The 20,139-nt window shown below is 44.9% G+C and overlaps 1 protein-coding gene across 1 annotated transcript in view; it reads right to left on the bottom strand.

Moving 5' to 3' along the window:
* Window positions 1-19,857, bottom strand: part of DRC1 (dynein regulatory complex subunit 1) — a 42,480-nt gene extending 22,623 nt beyond the window's left edge. Inside the window, exons 1-6 of the mRNA XM_044918659.1 lie at window positions 19,677-19,857; window positions 8,370-8,457; window positions 3,400-3,512; window positions 1,801-1,984; window positions 1,069-1,206; window positions 66-152 (exon numbers count right to left, since the gene is read on the bottom strand). Coding sequence (XP_044774594.1) covers window positions 66-152; window positions 1,069-1,206; window positions 1,801-1,984; window positions 3,400-3,512; window positions 8,370-8,457; window positions 19,677-19,831 — 765 coding nt within the window. The 5' untranslated portion in view covers window positions 19,832-19,857. The remainder of the gene's footprint in view (window positions 1-65; window positions 153-1,068; window positions 1,207-1,800; window positions 1,985-3,399; window positions 3,513-8,369; window positions 8,458-19,676) is intronic.
* Between the last annotated feature and the right edge of the window lie 282 nt (window positions 19,858-20,139).

Here is a 20,139-nt window from a genome sequence, read left to right as displayed (position 1 = left end):
CCCTAGACTCCATGGATCACCCTTGACACAGCCACCACGCCCTCCCCCACCCACCGCCCCTTTACCTCTTTGGCATTGTGAGCCTGCAGGGCCCGCTCCCATTTCTTCTTATTACTGGTCAGCAGTTCCTGCCGTTCTATCTCAAATGCTTTCTATGACCAAGAAGGAAGAGGGCTCTTGTGTCTGTTTTGATTGGGCAGGTTCCACAGTACGGAAGAACTCATAAGTATTTGCACAAGGTGCCATGTACCAACGAGATAGCCCAAGTCAAATCCAAATGCAAACTGTTGCATGGAAATTAGTGTTATGAAGTCTGGGCTTCCCATAAATTTCTAGAAGAAATGTGCCAACTGCCCTGTGGCTCAGCCAGTATCAGAGGAGGGAGCTGGAGGAAGGCCAGTGAGTGCCCCTGAGGGCAGTTACAGGGCAAGCCCTGGCATATGCTTCAATCTCGCCCAGGGCTGCTGCACTGCTATGCTTGGGGTTCCCACGAAACAAAGGAGCATGTTGCTCACATGGGGTAGGCCAAGGAATGCAGAACAGAGTCTAAAATAATCCAGAGAGGTCCCCACCCTCTTGGCTCTCTTCCATTTTGGAAAGGTCTCAATCTCAATCCTTCATATTCCATTCAAATTCAAAGTATTGATTCCAGAACCTGTTTTCCCATGCCCCCACCCGCCGGCTGCCATAAATACAACAAATAAACCGCTCACAAATACCCGCCTCCTCCACTCTTCTTATCCTTACATGGTTTTATTTTCTTGCAAAGCACTGATTACCACCTGTCCAACTATATATTTAGTAGTTTATCTGTTTATTGTCTAGCTGTCTCCTGCTAGAATACAGATTCCGTCGAGGACTTTGTTCATAGCTGTATCCCCGGCCCCTGCTACAGTGGCTGGCACATAGTAGGCCCTTGACGAGTACTTGTTGGGTGAGTCAATGAATGGGTAAACAAATGAAGGGGCTGAACCCAGAGGATGAGATACCTGGCACAGTTGGGACAGACCTGGCCCTCCTCCCAGGGGCTGCCCACAGGCAGAAGGCAGCCCTCTCACACCCTGTTACCTCAATGTAATTCAGCTCCTGACGGAAGGTTTTCATGACATGCTTCACTTGTTCTTCCATTCGCTCCAGAAGTAGGCAGATGTCATCCGACTGTTTCTTCAAATCCTTCACATACTGGTCATCTTTTATTTTCAACTCCTAGAGAAGAGCGTGTCAAAGGCTGGCCACCAGCGAAGACAGAAGCAAGAGGTGCCAAGCGCACTCCACTTGGACCTCTCTCTCCAGTATCTGTGAACACTAAGAATTGCAACTATACAAAGCAAAATTAACTTCAGAAGAATCTGAGGACGCCCGGGAGAAGGCACAGGGAGACGGAGTGGAGTGGCCTCAGCTCGGGGCAAAGCGGGAAGGAGCAGCAGGGGATCAAACCCTCCATGACTACTTGCTGCAAATCTCCTTGTAAGCTCCCAGACAGCTTAGGGTGCCCCAGCTGAGCAATGAAGATCCAGGATCCAACATGGGAATCTATATACTACAGACTAAGTTCCATTCCTTAATTGAAAATGTAAAATCTGACACAGCATTTGCTACCAACATACATCTTTCTAAGGTCACCAACAGTTCTAAAATTACTACAAAGCTTTTCCTTCCGGTTGAATTTATTGCTTGAGTTGTGCAATAATCCGAGTAGTGAAGTGAGGCCCCCACATTTTTCCATTCAGGTAGAGCAAACAAGCCAGTCAAATCTCCCAGCCTGAGCCCACCTGGCAGGGTCGGGGCCGGGAGTCTTGCCTGCTGTAACTCGCTGATAAGCTTGTTCTTGTCCTCTATCAGCCCGGCGCAGTGCACCTGCTGGGTGTTGAGCATGTCCCACAGGTCCTGGGGAATTCTCTTCTGTTTGCCCACCTCCCACTTTGCGGTGATTTCATCAAATTTGTCTTGGCTTGTCTTGACTTCATTCTCCAGCTTTTCAAGTCTGTGAATACAAACAGGCCGGCCATGCCAGCCCAGCTCTGGAAGCCACCTCCTCCTGGAGGCAGGCAGGCTCTCGAGAGTCTGACATACCAGGCCCGGGTCCTAGGCACTGCCTCCACATAACCCTGCTCAAACTAAACCAGGCTCTGAGAAATCTTCTTTTAGCTTAAGGACTGACTGGCAGTAAGGAGACCAAATAAACAAAGTGACACATAACAAAAGCAGATCAACCTTAAAGCTATACCTACCTATACACGCACATGCATGCGGATCAAGAGTTAATTTGTCACATACTTCTGTAACAAACTCTATGACTCCAGTGACCAAGGCCTGACTTTGCCACTACCTGACTCTCAACTTGAGACAAGTCCCTTACCCTCTGCAAGCTACATTTTTCTCCTCTGTTAGAGGGAGAGGACGAAAGCACCTACTTTCATACGGCTACTGTCGAAGTTAAGTGAGATAATGCTCAGCACAGCAGTCCCTTAACAAAGGGTATACTTATTATTATTTTTGGTTATCAACACGACTTCAGGTGTGTGGCTGTTCCTCTCCCAAATTATCAATAAATGACCAGGGGGACATACAAATAGGGAAACTCCACTATTAAGCAATGGAAAATCGGCATGGCCTTTCCAGAAATTCCAAAAAGATACTCTGTGATGGAGTATACTGAGGACAGGACCAGAATGAAGGGAGGCGTGAGGACGAGAGGCGAGCCCCCCCTCCCCCAGAACAGCCGCTAGGACACATGCCAAGACTCTCTCCCTACCTTAACAGACTGTCATTCTAGGAGGCTGCCCCCAGACTTGAGCGCCAACCCCTACAAGACAGAAGTAACAACTTAACCTCATGCTCCTCTCTCCTTCTCGCCTCCCTTCTGAGCTAGAGCAGAGTCCATATTATAATTCACTTGACTTTTGTCCTCAAAAAATGAAAAATAACAACCAGGTCATCTTTCTAAAGTCCACATTTATCCTGTAACTCTGCCGCTTAAGACCTTCAGTTTTTCATCAGTGGTTACAGGACAAAGCCTAACTCCTTGGCGTGGCTGGGAAATCAGCCAATTCAGGGTCGGGTATAGCCCAAGGCAGGCAGTGGGAAGTGGCAAGAATAAAGTCACCAATTGCATACTGGTAAAGCTAGTAAAGGTGGGCTGAAGGAATTACTTATGCTAAACAACTAAAAACTGTTAACATTGTGCTATTGTGGAGAGAAGCTAAAATGGCCAAGTGGGGAAAGGGGGAAGAAGGGAGGAAAGCAAGCGGGAAGGAAGAGATTCATTCCTAAGGGGCAATAAGAGGAATCTGCGAGACTGAGTTTGACACAGCCACCTTTCAACAGTTGGGGAAAATTTGGGGACCCATGGAAGAGATGTCCTCATGTCCCCCAGGCTGCAGAGCAGGGGCTCCTCACCTCTGACGCTTGATCTCCTCTTCTTCCACTCTCCTGTGGATCTCTCTGATATCTGTAGCCACCTGGATATTTGTCACCAACTCAGTGCCACAGAGCAGCAGTTTAGCCAATTTCTGAAAACAAAGAAGAATTTATGAAGTTAGAGGGGCACCTCGGTGGCTCAGTCGGTGAAGGGTCTGCCTTTGGCTCAGGTCATGATCCCAGGGTCGTGGGATCGAGCCCCGCATCGCTTCAGACTCCCTGCTCAGCGGGGGAGCCTGCTTCTCCCTCTCCCCGCCCCCTACTCGTGGTCTCTCTCGCTGCTCTCTCTCTCTCAAATAAATAAAATCTTTAAAAAAAAAGGAATTTATGAAGTTAGGAACATTTTGCTCAACTGTCTGTAGCTGTTCTATCCAACCAAGAGGGAATCAAAAGCAACCTTAAGACCCTAAGAGTAGTGGGGCGCCTGGGTGGCTCAGTTGGCTGGGCATTTGCCTTCGGCTAGCATCATGATCTCCAGGTCCTGGGATCGGGCCCCGCATTGGGCTCCCGGCTCACTGGGGAGCCTGCTTCTCCCTCTGCCTCTGCCTCACCCCCTACTTGTGCTCTGTCTGTCTCTCTCTCATATGAATAAATAAAATCTTGAAAAAAAAAAAAAGACCCTAAGAGTAGCATGTATTTGGCAATCCACTTCCATCAGGATGTTGGTGATGTGGTATCAGAGCTTACAATTTAATAGCACATGTGATTCTGAAGGTACTTTGGCTTATTCTCGTTAGACTAGGGATCAGCCGACTAGCACACTGGCAGATACCCTAGGTACATCTCAGCACTTGCCCCCGTAGACCCTCCAAGTGGTTGACACCACCAGGGGCTTTCCTGAGAATTCAGTGGGAGAGGTGAGGCAGAGATAATGGCAATCTTCCTCCAACATCCATTCCCTCCTCCTCTCCGAGTAACAGGACCCCCAGTTTTAGCTGGACACTTGACCTACCAACATGGATACACTTCCCAACCTCCTCTGCAACTAGAATACAGTCTGATCAATAGAACCTGAGCAGAAGTGATGTGTGCCGCTTCTGAATCGTGTGTTGAAGGAAAAACGTGTGTCCTCTGCTGCCCCATCCCCCCTCCTCCCAGGCCGGCGTGTGGTCCTCCAGTACGACTCGGGGAGCACATGAAAGCAACTAAGGAAAGGCAGAAGGAGATGAGGTCCCTGACATCGAGGAGCTGCCATATCAGCCCTGGACAGTGTACTTAGGCTCTGAACTACTAAGTCAGCCAGAGGGCTAAGCTTCTATGTTGTTTAAGTTACTGTTACGTGGGGTCTCCTGTACCAGACTCTCTGGCTGCACCGCTGTCTCCCTTACTGGCTCAGCAATTTTGTTATCGGCAGCCCCCTTCTAAATCCCTCTTTGGGGGTGCCTGGGTGGCTTAGTCAGTTAGCCGGCTGCCTTCAGCTCAGGTCATGATCTCGGGGTCCTGGGATCGAGCCCTGCATCAGGCTCCCTGCTCAGCGGGAAGTCTGCTTCTCCCTCTCCCGCTGCCCCTCCCACCCCCACTCGTGCTCCCGCTCTTGCTCTCTCTCTCTAATAAATAAAATCTTTAGTAAATAAGTAAGTAAATAAATAAATAAATAAATAAATCCTTCTTTGAATTCCACATCAGTGTCTTCCCTCCTGACCTTTGCCCGATGACAGGATTTCAACACAAATTTCAGGTATCCTTAGGCTATGCCAACTTACAAATTCTCCAGCTCTCGGATTGTTTCTGAACAGAGAACCTATAAACATCTCCATACAAAGGAGTCACTGAAACGATCAGAGATTCTATCTCATCTCACCCTTCTAAGGACATTTGGAAATGCAGTTTTAATGAATACAGAACCGGAGCCTTAACCCAGATATCCAGAGGTACTCCAGACTTTTTTTTAAAATGGCTACAGTTTTAGCACTTGTACCAAATGGTTTTACGTGCCTAAGGAAGTAAAGCCTTTCCTGTGGTTTTTGAACAATTTTCTATTTTCTGCTCAGACAATGCGAACATCAGAAATTTCTGAATCAAGTAGTTCAGACTCAAAGTAAAACGGAAAATGTGGGGTGCCTGGGTGGCTCAGTCAGTTAAGCATCTGCCTTCGGCTCGGGTCATGATCCCGGGGTCCTAGGATCGAGCCCCACATCGGGCTCCTTGCTCAGCGTGGAGCCTGCTTCTCCCTCAGCTTGTGCTCTCTCTCTCTCTGTCAAACAAATAAATAAAGTCTTAAAAAAAAAAAAGTAAAATGGAAAATGTTAGTCATCAACAGACGAACAGACACAGGAAAAGATAAAACTGTCATTTTCCGATGATACGATTATATATGTAAAAAAATAAACACACAAACAAAAGAAACCACAGGACAGCTATTAGAACTAACAAGTGAATTTGACAAAGTTGCTGAATATCAGGTCACTATGCAAAAACCAATTGTGCTTTTATATATCAGCAATAAACACTTAGAGCCTCAACACAAAGTGTAAAACACCGTTGAGCAAAATTAAAGAATACCTAAATAAATGGAGGGATATTTTATACTCACAGATTGTACATCTCATTGTTGGTAAGATATTAATTCTTTCCTAAATCCAACCTCAGTTAAAGTCCCCAGCAGGGGACAACTTGGTGGCTCGTGGGTTAAGTGGCTGACTCTTGATTTCTGCTCAGGTCATGATCTCAGGGTCCTAGGATTGAGCCCCATGTCAGGCTCCATGCTCAGCGGGAGTCTGCTTGAGGACTCTCTCTCTCTCCCCCTCCCCTTAACCCCAATCTCCCCACCCCCCCACTCCCACTCTGTCTCTAAAATATATAGATAAAACTTTTAAAAATCCCAGCAGGTTTTTTGGTGGAAACTGACAAGCTGATTGGAAAATTTATATGGAAATGCAAAAGGTCAAGGATAGCCAAGGCAATCTTGAAGAACCACAGAATTGGAGGACTCACTCCACCAGATGTCAAGACCTGTCATAACGCTACAGTAGTTAAAATATTGTGGAATTGGTGTAAAGTCAGACAAGTAGACCACTAGAACAGAATAGAGAATCTAGAAACAAATCCAATGGGTGATCACCTGATTCACAACAAAGGTGTATTGCAGTGTAGTGGGGGAAAGGATGATCTTTTCAATAAATGGTGCTGGGTCAATTAAAAATCCATATACAGAACAGTGAACCTTGAGCCTTACCTTTACACCACCCACAAAAATCAATTCGAGATAGATTACAGACCAAAATGTAAATGATAGAACAATAAAGCTTCTAAGAGAAAACTTGGAAGAATATATTTATAAAATTGGAATATATTTATAAAATTTAATTTAGATTAAATAGGAAACAAAAGAATCACCAATTAAAAATGATTGATAAGGTGCAGGGCCGAGGACAGTGGCCCTTCCTGTCCAAGTCTTAGGGTAGAACTGGTTATTAATATCTTGATATTGAGGAAGGCAGCATTTGGTTTTTATACATTTCTTTTCTATGCCAACACTTTACATGACTTAAGTCCTAAGTGAAAGGAAGCTTGAAAAGCTGCTAATGAAAACAACATTATCTCTTCGGGTTCACACTCGAAGAGTGCTCCAGATGAACTGTAAATCAGTATTTTCAAGACCATAGCAGTATAAACTATAACAGTAGGTTCCAGATTATATACGATATCCTTGTGATCCTACCCAGCACTGTTCAGAGATCACTGACACTTTGACGAAGTAACCCCAGTACAGAGAGGGGGCATGACTCATCTATGTCACAGTGAGCACCAGATCGGGACCAAGAACACACCGCAGTTCAGTATTCTTTCCGCCACCATAAAGTATCTTATCCTTGACACAGTACCATACGGTTCACTCAGGTGTCTCTAAAGATCTCTATGTTCTATAATGACATTTCAGTAACTTGAGTATTTTTTTCTCCCAGTAAGTGCACTTCAACTTCTGCCAGAAATGATCTCTCTCCTCTCTGCTTTTGTAAGTCCCACCTATTTTTCCGAGATGCGGCTCAAATCCCACTTTCTCCATGTAACCTTCCCCCATCAGGCCCGCTTGGGCAGCCCTCTTCCTTACCTCAATTCCTACTGTCCCGCTGCCCTATGATATTCATTTAGCAATTAATTAAATGCAGCACTTCACCAGTTCTGCTTGCTGTTTGGAACTGTTGTTCATTCTTCCTGCTCCTATTGTTCCAAGTCCTGTTTAATAACATCCCAGGAGCCCTGGTATTGCCATGGGAGAGCAATCGATGACTTTCTTTTTAGTGGTTATTGAGTACGAGCTCTGCACTACTCCACAGATATAGGAGAGGCTCTCCCTCTCACAGAGCTTACAGCCCCACTGGGGACACTGCAGGCACACACATTTGAAGTCCTACAAGCGAGAAAACGGTCTAAAATGAAATGCGTGGCACAGAGAAGACGTATTCAGTGTGTGAATTAAAGGAGCCTGGGCTGCAGAAGAGTCATGGACTTGAAGTCCTCTCAAGTTGGGACTTGAGATGGTCTTGACGTATGGGAAGGCATCCTGATGAGAGGAGAGAAGAAGAGAAAGGTAGCGGAGAGGGACGAGGAGGAGAGGGGAGGGAACGGCATTCTGGAAGATCACAGGCACACACAACAGCAAGCATAGCCCCCACTGGAGGAGAGTGAGCAGATCAGCCAAGCGAGAGCGAAGGCCCAAAGTAGGTATCAGTGGGAGGAAGACTGAGGTTTAGACGGGAACAGAAGGCCCTGAATGGGTAGCTTAAACATTTGCACTTGATCCAATGAATAGTCCGTAGGATGAAATGAAAGCTCACTCCTAGAGAGCTCTCAAAATGGGAAAGATTCAAATTCACTTCTGCCTAACTAAAGGCAGGAACATGGAATCTCTCTGGAGATTTTTCTGGTCTAAGTACAAAAACCATGACATCATACCCAGATCCCTAGTGTCACTGGCTGACAGGACCCATCTGCCACCCAGCTCATACCAGTCTGCTTTCTTCTTTCTGCTTGTAGCTCTTTCTTTGATCTTCCTCACTCTCTTTCTTCCCATCTAAATATTCTCCAAGCGCTTCCCTGTGATGGGAGAAAGTAGAGAAACTAAAGTTATTTCTAGTATGTGGGTTCTATATTTAGAGTTTCCATAGTGCATCATACCATATACGAAAATATATCCCATATGGATAAAAATTTAAATATTAAAAAAACACAATCATAAAAACACTAGAAGTAAATACAGGAGAGAACCCATCTTAGAATAAGACCAAAGCTAGAAAAAAAAAAAATTGAGGGACTTTACTTCTTAAAATTTAAAATTCTTCTCCTTGAATCAAGGGATAAACTCATAAAAGATACTTGACAAAATGTTTCCATCTAGAAAATAGAACAGCCTCCTTCAAATCAATACAAAAAACACAAAATACCAATTAGAAAAACTGGCAAAGGATGTGGACAACTTACAGAAGAAATACAACAGGAAAATAGACATTTGGAAATACGTTCAACTTCACATAGAACCTGAGAAATGAAATTGAGAAGCCCGTCAGGTATCATTATTCTCCATACCAGATGAGAAAAGATTTAAAAGGTTGATAATGGGGGCACCTGGGTGGCTCAGTTGGTTAAGCGACTGCCTTCGGCTCAGGTCATGATCCTGGAGTCCCGGGATCGAGTCCCGCATCGGGCTCCCTGCTCGGCAGGGAGCCTGCTTCTCCCTCTGACCCTCCTCCCTCTCATGCTCTCTGTCTCTCATTCTCTCTGTCTCAAATAAATAAATAAATAAATCTTAAAAAAAAAAATAAAGTACTCAGAGAGGGGCGCCTGGGTGGCTCAGTCGGTTAAGTGACTGCCTTAGATTCTGGAGTCCCGGGATCGAGTCCCGCATCCGGCTCCCTGCTCAGCAGGGAGTCTGCTTCTCCCTCTGACCCTCCCCCGTCTCACGTGCTATCTCATTCTCTCTCTCAAATAAATAAATAAAATCTTAAAAAAAAAAGTACTCAGAGAAATCTGCACCAGAATCATTATTACAGCACTGACTCGACCTGCAGGAACATGGAAACACTCCTAACACACACATTAATCCTCGCTAATACCCGCCTGTTTAAGAGCTTATGAGGCAAAAATATAAGAAAAAATTCTGGGGGTGCCTGGGCATCTCAGTCGGTTAAGTGTCCGCCTGCCTTCGGCTCCGGTCGGGATCCCAGGGTCCTGGGATCAAGCCCCGCGTCTGGACTCCCCACTCAACAGAGTGTGTGCTTCTCCCTTTCCCTCTGCTTCTCCCCCTGCTCAAGCTCTCTCTGTCTCTCTCTCAAATAAGTAAATAAACTCTTTAAAAAAAAATATTTTGTAACCTATAGAAAGAATGACGTAATATCTAGCAGTATGCAAAGACATCCACGACAGTTAAGTAAAAAGAGCCAGTTGTAGAACAATATGCAAAGTATAATATACATTTTCTTTTTAAAATAGGCTTATATACACATAGGAATTTTTTGGAAGGACATATGACCAACAGATGACGGTAGCTATTTAAGGAAAGGGAACTTCACTGCAGATTTCGAGTCTCTATATTTTGGCACCACATGAATTTTACAAGTAGTGTGTCCGTGTGTGTGTTAATCAGAAAATAAGACCAAAGAGGAGGGGGTAAAATAAGTTCCAGATTGTGGGCTTCTGTGGAGGATGCATGGGGGAATGACCCCACCAATCTCCACCCCATTTACAACACGGAGGTCCACTCTCCCCTCTGGCACACAGTGGCCACGAGGACTCCCAGGACTGCCTTAGGAAAAATGAAACCATCATGTTATGACTTCATTCACGGTGCAACAAGCAGATCTCTCTGCCTCATTCTTTCTTGATTTTTTTCTAATACTGACTTCCGTTTCCACTCCCTTTGTTCAAAGTTCAGCACCGCTCAACAGAATTTTTGACATGTGAAGTGGAGTTACCACCAGCCCCCACTCCAAATCTAACCAAAACCCCATTTTCTTTCTTGTCATTTCATGCACGTCCCTATTTTTAGTCAATCTATTCTTTGCCATTACTAAGAGAACTAAGTGTTCCGTTGGACTCGGTCTTCCGACGTTGCCAGGCTCATGGTTTTCCCGCTATCACACAAAATGCACTCTTTCTCTTGACTTTCTACTTTGACCACCAATTAAGTAACCAACTCTATCTAAATAATCCTTCCAGTTGCTCCATTTCCTGGAGCAAAGACCAGTTCTTCAGAAAGAGAAAGAACTCTTTTTAACCTAGTTTTCACTTGAACCCCACTGCTGCCTTTTACTTATCATTTCTGATCTTCCTAGCACTGCGCTCCAACTGTCCAATAAAGGGAGCCACTAACCACAAGTGGCTGATCCAAACTGAAATGTCCTGTGAGTATAAAATATAAACTACACGGATTTTTGAAGACTTTGAATGAAAAAAAAAGGCAAAATATCTCAATATAATTTATACTGATTACATGTTAAAATAATATTTTTATATAGTGGGTTAAATAAAATAAGTGACAAAATTAATTTCACCTGCTTTGTTTACTTGAACGGGGTGACTAAAATTTGTTGTCTTGTTTTGTTTTGCTTGCTGACCTAGCCTATTCCCTAAAGGAGTGATCCCCAAAGAGACTTCTCCCTCCTCAGGTTTGAGCTCAGTCCTTCTTTCGGGAAACTGCTTCCTCCGGGGCCCCCACCCTTGCCGTCTCAACGGCGCCTCCATCTTCTTGAATACCCCACCTCCTGACCAATCAAAGTCCCTTCTCGGGATTTAAAAACTTGGCACTTCATGGATTGTTTGGCTGGATTTCAGGTTCTGGGTTAGAAATCATTTTCCTTCAGAATTTTGAGAGTATTGCTGCAGTGTCTTCTACCTTCCAGTGTTGCTATTTCAAAACCCTGAAGTCACTCTTTCTTTCTTTCTTTTTTTTTTAAGATTTTATTTATTTATTTGACAGAAGGAACACAAGCAGCGGGGAGTGGGAGAGGGAGAAGCAGGCTTCCCGCCAAGCAGGGAGCCCGATACGGGGCTCAATTCCAGAACCCTGGGATCATGACCTGAGCCGAAGACATACGCTTAACGACTGAGCCACCCAGGTGCCCCCAGTCACTCTGTTTCTTAATCCTTTCCTTGGACGTGACCGTTGTTCTCACTCTAGAAACTTGTAGGTCCCTTCTCCTGGCTCTCGGTGCCCTTGAAGCCGCTGTCTCGGCCCCTGCAGCCAATTTAGTAGTCTTAGCAAGCACTTTTAGCCCACGTGATGGATTAACTAAACCCTTCTTTGTTTATCTAGGATGATGCATTGCATTGTTTCCTAGAAAGACTCCAGACCAAACCCTCTTGCACAACCTCCCTCCCCGCCCCGCCACCCCCCCCAGCCCGCCCCACGCAGCAATACACAACCTCTGAGCACCAGGATAATGTGTGTAGCTGGCAACGCTGAGTTGCGTGCAATCAAGAAGGGTTAAAGACCACTGTCCTCCCCTTTTACTGATTAACTGCTCTAAAGTTTCTGTAAAAATCTTCGGGGCAGGCAGAAACCTCAGGGTTGGTTTTTGGACAAGAGTCCGCCTTCTCCCTCACAATCCCGGACTTCAAGCCCTATTACAAAGCTGTAATCATCAAGACAGTATGGTACTGGCACAAAAACAGACACACAGATCAATGGAACAGAATAGGGAACCCAGAAATGGACCCTCAACTCTATGGTCAAATAATCTTTGACAAAGCAGGAAAGAATGTCCAATGGAAAAAAGACAGTCTCTTCAACAAATGGGGTGGGAAAATTGGATAGCCACATGCAGAAGAATGAAACTGGACCATTTCCTTACACCACACACAAAAATAGACTCAAAATGGATGAAAGACCTACATATGAGACAGGAATCCATCAAAATCCTTGAGGAGAACACGGCTGCCTCAGCTGCAGCAACTTCTTCCTAGAAACATCGCCAAAGGCAAGGGAAGCAAGGGCAAAACTGAACTATTGGGACTTCATCAAGATAAAAAGCTTTTGCACAGCAAAGGAAACAGTCAACAAAACCAAAAGACAGCTGACAGAATGGGAGAAGATATTTGCAAATGACATATCAGATAAAGGGCTAGTATCCAAAACCTATAAAGAACTTATCAAACTCAACACCCAAAGAACAACTAATCCAATCAAGAAACGGACAGAAGACAGGAACAGACATTTCTGCACAGAAGACATCCAAATGGCCAACAGACACATGAAAAAGTGCTCTCAACATCACTTGGCATCAGGGAAATACAAATAAAAACCTCAATGAGATACCACCTCACACCAGTCAGAATGGCTAAAATTAACCATTCAGGAAACGACAGATGTTGGCGAGGATGCAGAGAAAGGGGAGCCCTCCTACACTGTTGGTGGGAATGCAAGTTGGTGCAGCCACTCTGGAAAACAGTATGGAGGTTCCTCAAAAGTTGAAAATAGAGCTACTCTACAACCCAGCAATTGCACTACTGGGTATTTACCCCAAAGATATAAATGTAGTGATCCAAAGGGGCACCTGCACCCCAATGTTTATAGCAGCAATGTCCACAATAGCCCAACTATGGAAAGAGCCTAGATGTCCATCAACAGATGAATGGATAAAGAAGATGTGGTACACACACACACACACACACACACACACACACACACACAATGGAATATTATGCAGCCATCAAAAAAAAAAAAAAAAACACCGAAATCTTGCCATTTGCAACGATGTGGATGGAACTAGAGGGTGTTATGCTGAGCGAAATAAGTCAATCAGAGAAAGACATGTATCATATGATCTCACTGATATGAGGAATTCTTAATCTCAGGAAATAAACTGAGGGTCCTGGAGTGCAGGGCAGTGGGAGGGATGGGGTGGCTGGGTGATGGACACTGGGGAGGGTATGTGCTATGGTGAGCACTGTGAATTGTGTAAGACTGATGAATCACAGACCTGTACCTCTGAAACAAATAATACATGATATGTTAAAAAAAAGAAAAGAAAAAAAAGATAGTAGAAAGGGAAAAATGAAGGGTGGGAAATTGGAGGGGGAGACGAACCATGAGAGACTATGGACTCTGAGAAACAAACTGAGGGTTCTAGAGGGGAGGGGGTGGGGGGATGGGTTAGCCTGGTGATGGGTATTAAAGAGGGCATGTACTGAATGGAGCACTGGGTGTTATACGCAAACAATGAATCATGAAACACTGCACCAAAAACTAATGATATAATGTATGGTGATTAACATAACATAATAAAATAAAATTTTTTTAAAAAGTTGAAAATAGAGCTACCCTATGACCCAGCAATTGCACTACTGCATATTTACCCCAAAGATATAAATGTAGTGATCCAAAGGGGCACCTGCACCCCAATGTTTAGAGCAGCAATGTCCACAATAGCCAAACTATGGAAAGAGCCTAGATGTCCATCAACAGATGAATGGATAAAGAATATGTGGTATATATATACAATGGAATATTACTCAGCCATCAAAAAAAAAAAAAAAAAAACGAAATCTTGCCATTTGCAACGACTTGGATGGAACTAGAGGGTATTATGCTAAGCGAAATAAGTCAATCAGAGAAAGGCAATTATCATATGATCTCACTGATATGAAGAATTTGAGAAACAAGACAGAGGATCTTAGGGGAAAGGAGGGAAAAATGAAACAAGACGAAACCAGAGAGGGAGACAAACCATAAGAGACTCTTAAAACAAACTGAAGGTTGCTGGAGTGGAGGGGGGTGGGAAGGATGGGGTGGCTGGGTGATGGATTTGGGGGAGGGTATGTGCTGTGGTGAGCACTGTGAATTGTGTAAGACTGATGAACACAGACCTGTACCCCTGAAACAAATAATACATTATATGTTAATTAAAAAAAAAAAAGACTCCGCCTTCTCCCCAGCTGGCTGGTCCCCTGAATAAAGCTCATATTCCTTTCCAATCGAAACTCGCCTCTTGAGTACTGGCTTTCCGAGCAATGGGCAGCCAAATTTGGGTTTTTCGATAACACTCTGAACTTTCTCAATGGTATGCCCATGGGTGGGTCTACTTTCGTCCATTGGGCTGAACATTTTCAGTCGGGTGTTCTCCCCAAGCAGGAAACTCATGAGCTTCAGTTCTGATCAATTTTCTTGAATACTTCCAGTGATAATTTCTTCCCCTCTGTTTGCTCTGCCCTTTCTTTATGGATCTATAAAGGAGAGACAAGATCTCCTAGACTGGTCCTCTAATTTTGAAAAATCTTTTTCTCTCCTAGTTTCTGTTTTTCTTTTTGCTCTACCCTTCTATGTGACTCCATGACCTTTATTTCCTAACCCTTCTACAGTTTTCCATTTTTATCATATTTTTTAATTTCCAAGAGCTCTATTTTGTTCTCTCACCACCCCTTTTAATAGCATCCTATTCTTGTTCTGTGGATGGAGTATCATTTCTTTTTTTTCCGAGGATGGTCCAAATGAGTCTTTTTGTTGTATTACTGTTGTCTTTTCTTCCTACATAGTCTCAAGTTCCTCTAAGTTGCTTTTTTCTGTGTGTTCATTTTGGTGTCTACCTTTCATGGTAAAGATCTTCCTCAGATGTCTAGAAATCCTTGGCTACCTTGTCACCATAAGACTGAAAAGCTGAAGGAAGCTCTGAATGCAAGGGTGTAGCTTGACAACAGTGAACTTCAGCGTAGGACCATCTACTTGGACCGCCTGGTGGGCAACTCTGGATGTCAGTGCCTTTAAATCCTTACTTGGGGGCTGGTCAAATTTTCCAGAGAGACTTTAGTCTCCTGCCTACGTTGTGAAGCTCTGACTTGCCCATTTTCCCAGAACGGGCAGAAGGACTGCAAGGTCTCAGCGGCAGTGTGCACATGGCCACAGAATCCCCTTGCTTTTAGTACAGTGTTCCTGCCTCGTCTCTGCCCAACGCCCCCCAAACCGTAGATCCTCCAATTTACTTCCTCCAAACCTCCCGTCTTTTGTGCCAGGTGGGAAAAAGGTTCCTGGCATCCAACTATTAATTTTCCCAACCCTTTTCCTGATTTTAGTCCCCTTCTTCCCCTCTACTTCTACTTGAACCTGATGGTCTTTTGCAGATTTACTGCAGAGTAAATCAAGGGGGGCTCTCGGCTTTCCTCACTACCAGTTTGGATTTCCATAGTCTCGAATCTGCGAGACCATTTACCATCTGTCCTTATGCTTCCCAGCTTCCAAAATGTTGTTGCTGTTGAGTCCCTTCTGTTTTGCTTGACTTTGTGGGTTTATGTCTTTTTTATTTAATCCCTTTAAATGGAGTTTTGATAGAGATCCAAGATAAATGTATGTGTTCCATCTGCCATCCTTACTCCGGAGTCACATCTCCAGGAATTTCACACTTCAGCTGAGACAGTGGAGACTGGGATTTTCAGGAGTATTACCCTATTAATCCTGTTCTTTATTTTTATATGACATTTGATTCTATTAACAGCTTCTTCCCTAAAAGTATACCTCAGTGGCACACCGAGGCCCCAGCACTTAGGGCAGTGGGCACCAGAGGCCAACTCAAGGAGCCTATAGATATTTTTAAAGGATACAATGGACTAAAAGTCTGTCTGCTTATTATTATCAACCCATGCCAGCAACAAAACAAGGTCAATGATAAAACACTCCGTTCTGAAAAATAATTTGTTAATCTAAGTTCTAAACAATTTCTGCAGCTACTGTTGATTTTTAAAAATATATATGGGGGCGACTGACTGGCTCAGTCAGAAGAACATGAGACTCTTGTTCTCAGGGTTGTGAGTTCGAGCCCCACGTTGGGTGTAGAGATTACTTTAACAAAAAAATCTTAAGAAAAAAAAAATATATAGAATATATATGTAGGCTTCGATACAGCACCTTTCTATGTCTTGTCCTTTAACAAGGAAGTTAATTCAGAGAACACGGAGAATACAGTAGGCCTGTGACACGCACAGACTCAACTGCACACACGTTTTGAGGACACATTTGAAATGGTTCCAAATTGTCCCAACTCACTTAGGCAAAGGGCACATCCCCAACCCCCGAGGTACTACATCTCCCAGCACAAGAGGGATTTGACAAATGGGGCACCTGGGTGGCTCAGTCAGTTGGGCATCTGCCTTCGGCTCAGGTCATGATCTCAGGGTCCTGGGATCGAGCCCTGTGTAGGGCTCTCTGCTTGGCGAGTCTGCTTCTCCCTCTCCCTCTGTGCTCTCTCTCTTTCTCTCTCTCAAATAAATAAATAAAATCTTAAAAAAAAAAGAGAGAGAGGGATTTGACATTAACAACAGCCCAGCTACTGAAAACATGAAGAAGCTGAACTCCAGTTAGTTCAGTTCTGTCATTCTACATGTAATCATTCTCTAAACCTTGCAGAACTCTTTTGGAAACACTTCTTCATGTTTTTCCTTCCTTTCCCCCCCAAAATACAGTAATGTAATTAAAAAGTATTGATCCGTTCCTGTTTCCTTGTTTCATACTGTAAATTTTACTTTTATTTTTAAAATTTTTCCACTGGCCTGGTTATATAAACAAAGTTCAACTGAAGAAAACGTTCACTGTCTGCTTTCCTTTTCAGGCTATTATTATTTTTTTTTTTAAGATTTTATTTATTTATTTGACAGAGAGAGACACAGCAAGAGAGGGAACACAAGCAGGGGGAGAGGGAGAGGGAGAAGCAGGCTTCCTGCGGAGCAGGGAGCCCAATTTGGGGCTCAATCCCAGGACCCTGGGATCATAACCTGAGGCAGAAACTTAATGACTGAGCCACCCAGGCACCCCCAGGCTATTATTATTTTAAAAACTCCCCTGCTCCGGGTGTTAAATTCATTGGGTCCACCGCTGTACCTCATGTATTAAGTTTTCCCACCAGCACCACTGGCCATTCTACAGCATCTTTATATCACGGAGACAATCCTCTGTCAGCGTTTCCTTTTCCATCTGTTTCTAAATGCAGAGCTTTCCTAGGGCTTGGCATGAGCTCTCTTCTCATCTTTTTATCCTCTTTTCCAGTGTAAGTCAATCCATTCCCATGGTTTTCAATACAATCATAAGGCTGTTGACTCTGCACTGACCCCTCTAATCCAATTCTCTTCTGAGTTTCAGACCCATGTCCAGCTGCCTAATGGACATCTCAGTTTTAATGTCTTCCAAAATCCAATTTCATTTAATATGTCCAAAGCCAAACTCTTGATTTCCAAATCCTCCTGCCTCGCTTCCCCTGTCGCTGTCTTTATCATTTCAGTATAAGGCACTACCGTCTCCCCAGCTGTTCAAGCCACTCTTGCTTTTTCCCTGTCTTTGACCAGCGTATCCAAAATCAGTGAATTCAGTCAGTTAAAGCTCTAAAATATGTCTTGAGTACATCTGCTTTCTCTCCAATCCCACCAGACCAACTTCATCCCTCACCCGGACCAATGCAACTGCTTCCTAACTGGTCTCCTTAATTACACTTCTGGCTTCTCCAAGCAGTTCCCTCAAAGAACAATCAGAGCAATCTCAACATACTTAGAAATTTGAGAAACTCCCACATTAAGTCCTTGGCCTGCAGGTAAGAGTTATCATGGCAGAGAAGGCCAAATGGACATCTCTAAAACTGCACCTGATTACATAAAAACAATCACAAACAGGGTGGGGAGCGGGGGATTAGTGTCACCCTTAAGGATCTCAAGGATACAGGAGGGGTGGTCCCTATCAAGTCTCCATTTAAATCACGGGTCTGGCCTCTGCAAAAACTGGATGGGATGTGAGAAAATGATTAATACCGCAAGCTCAACCAAGTAGTAACCCTGATTGCTGCTGCCATGCAAGCGTGCTATCTTTGCTAGAGCAGATTGGAGTGGTCTGAGTACATACAAGGTGGCTGCCAACTGGGCCAAATGTGTTCTTTTCTACCTCAATCACGAAAAAGGATCAGGAAGCTCACATTTACATGCAACAGATAATAATGTATATTCATATAACCCACACACTTACAGGGTCATGGTAATTCTCCTGATATCGGTCAAAATATAGTCTGACTAGATCAGGACCATCTGGATATCCCACAGAACATCACATTGATCCATTACATCAGACTGGCCTGGGAGCCAAATATGACCCACCTGTTTTTGTAGGGCTCACAAGCAAAGGATGATTTTTACATTTTTTAATGGTTAAAAAAAAAAAGATCAGATGACTGGGCAGAGCACAAAGGATTTTTAGGGCAGTGAAACTATTCTGTATGGTACTATAATGGTGAATACATGTCATTACATATTTGTCAAAATCCATAGAACACCAAGAGTGAATCATGATGTAAACTATGAACTTAGGGTGATGATGTGTCAACTCAGTTTCATCATTTGTAACAAATGTACCACTCTGGAGGGTGCTGATAGTGGGACAGGCTATGCATGTGTGGGGGCAGGTAGTGTATTGGGAAATCTCTGTACCTTCCATTCAATTTTGCTGCAAACCTAAAACTTCTCTAAAAAGTGAATTCAGAAAACAAGATCAAAATATGAAGAATATTTTGTGATGCGTAGTAAGTAAGGCGTGAACATTATAGGACATTCAAATCTCCATGTCCGTAAGTGAAGTTTTGTTGGAACACAGCCACACCACTCTGGGCCCCTTGTGTCCAATGGCCAGCAGACAAGAAGTCAGCATCTCGGTAGGGTAGCTGACCCTGGCCAGCAGGACAAGGTATAAGTGCTGTTACACAGGGAGGGTGTTTGAGGAATTCAGAAGATCATGCAGGTGCCTCTTGGTACCCCCTTATGACAGCCCACTGTGTCTGTGAATGGACAGGTGCAACAACCTTGGCCTGAAAATGGTATGAATATCAGTCTCAGACCCTTCAGGAATGAGGGTTTGTGTCATCCAAGCAGATAAGCCACTGAGACCAGAAGTGACAGCGGAAGTCCGCTGCAGAACTGCTTGTGGAAGGAAGGCAGGTTGGGATGGAAGAAGGAAAGAAGACCTCTGAGGGGAGGTCACGGATGGCCTGTGTCTTCAGCGTATTGCTCTCAGTGCATGGCACAGCAGGCCCTCAATAAAAGCGCTTAAGGGACTATTATTTCCGTCTTTGACTTTACAAGTGTGTTGAATGTTTTCATATCCCATACTTTGCTTGAACCTTCCGGAAGAAATTTTTCCTATCTCACCGCCTATCTTTCCGCTCACACACGGGGCTCCCCGGCCGCTCCCCTCAGAGTCTCCCGCCCGGGGAACGCGCCCGCCTCGTCCCCGCCCTGCGTCGCCGGTACCCGGGGCGCTCCGCTGCGGACCCGCCCAGATGCCCCCTCCCTTCCCCGCTCACCGCCTCCTGGCTTCCAGGCGCGCCGCGATGCGGAGGCGCCGGGCCTGGATCCGCTCCTGAGGGTTGTCAGAATGTATGGACGGCCCGAGAATCGGGGTGGACAAGTGCTCCTCCTCCTTCTCCTCCAGGACCCCCAGGGGTCCCGGCGGATTCATGACAGTGCCTCCAGCCCCAGGCAGCTCCGCCCGGACCACCAGCCAGACCACCGCCCGGTTGCTAACAACAAGCCGTTGCCAGGGAAAGGCTGTCACCTGACCGGCAGCTGGAGTGCGCGCGCGCGGACACACACACACACACACACACACACGCACGCACGCACGCACGCACGCACACACACACACACACACGCACCACCTCAGGCCCCGCCCACCCGTATTTGCATGCCAGCCCAGGGCTTTATCCTGGAGAGAGAATGCGACTTAGGCTCTACCTTCGCGGGGTGAAAACGACATCAGTTTCATTC

The sequence above is a fragment of the Neomonachus schauinslandi genome, chromosome 10 (genome assembly GCF_002201575.2).
Source record: "Neomonachus schauinslandi chromosome 10, ASM220157v2, whole genome shotgun sequence".
Taxonomy (NCBI): Eukaryota; Metazoa; Chordata; class Mammalia; order Carnivora; family Phocidae; genus Neomonachus; species Neomonachus schauinslandi.
This window is presented reverse-complemented; position numbering and strand designations above follow the sequence as displayed.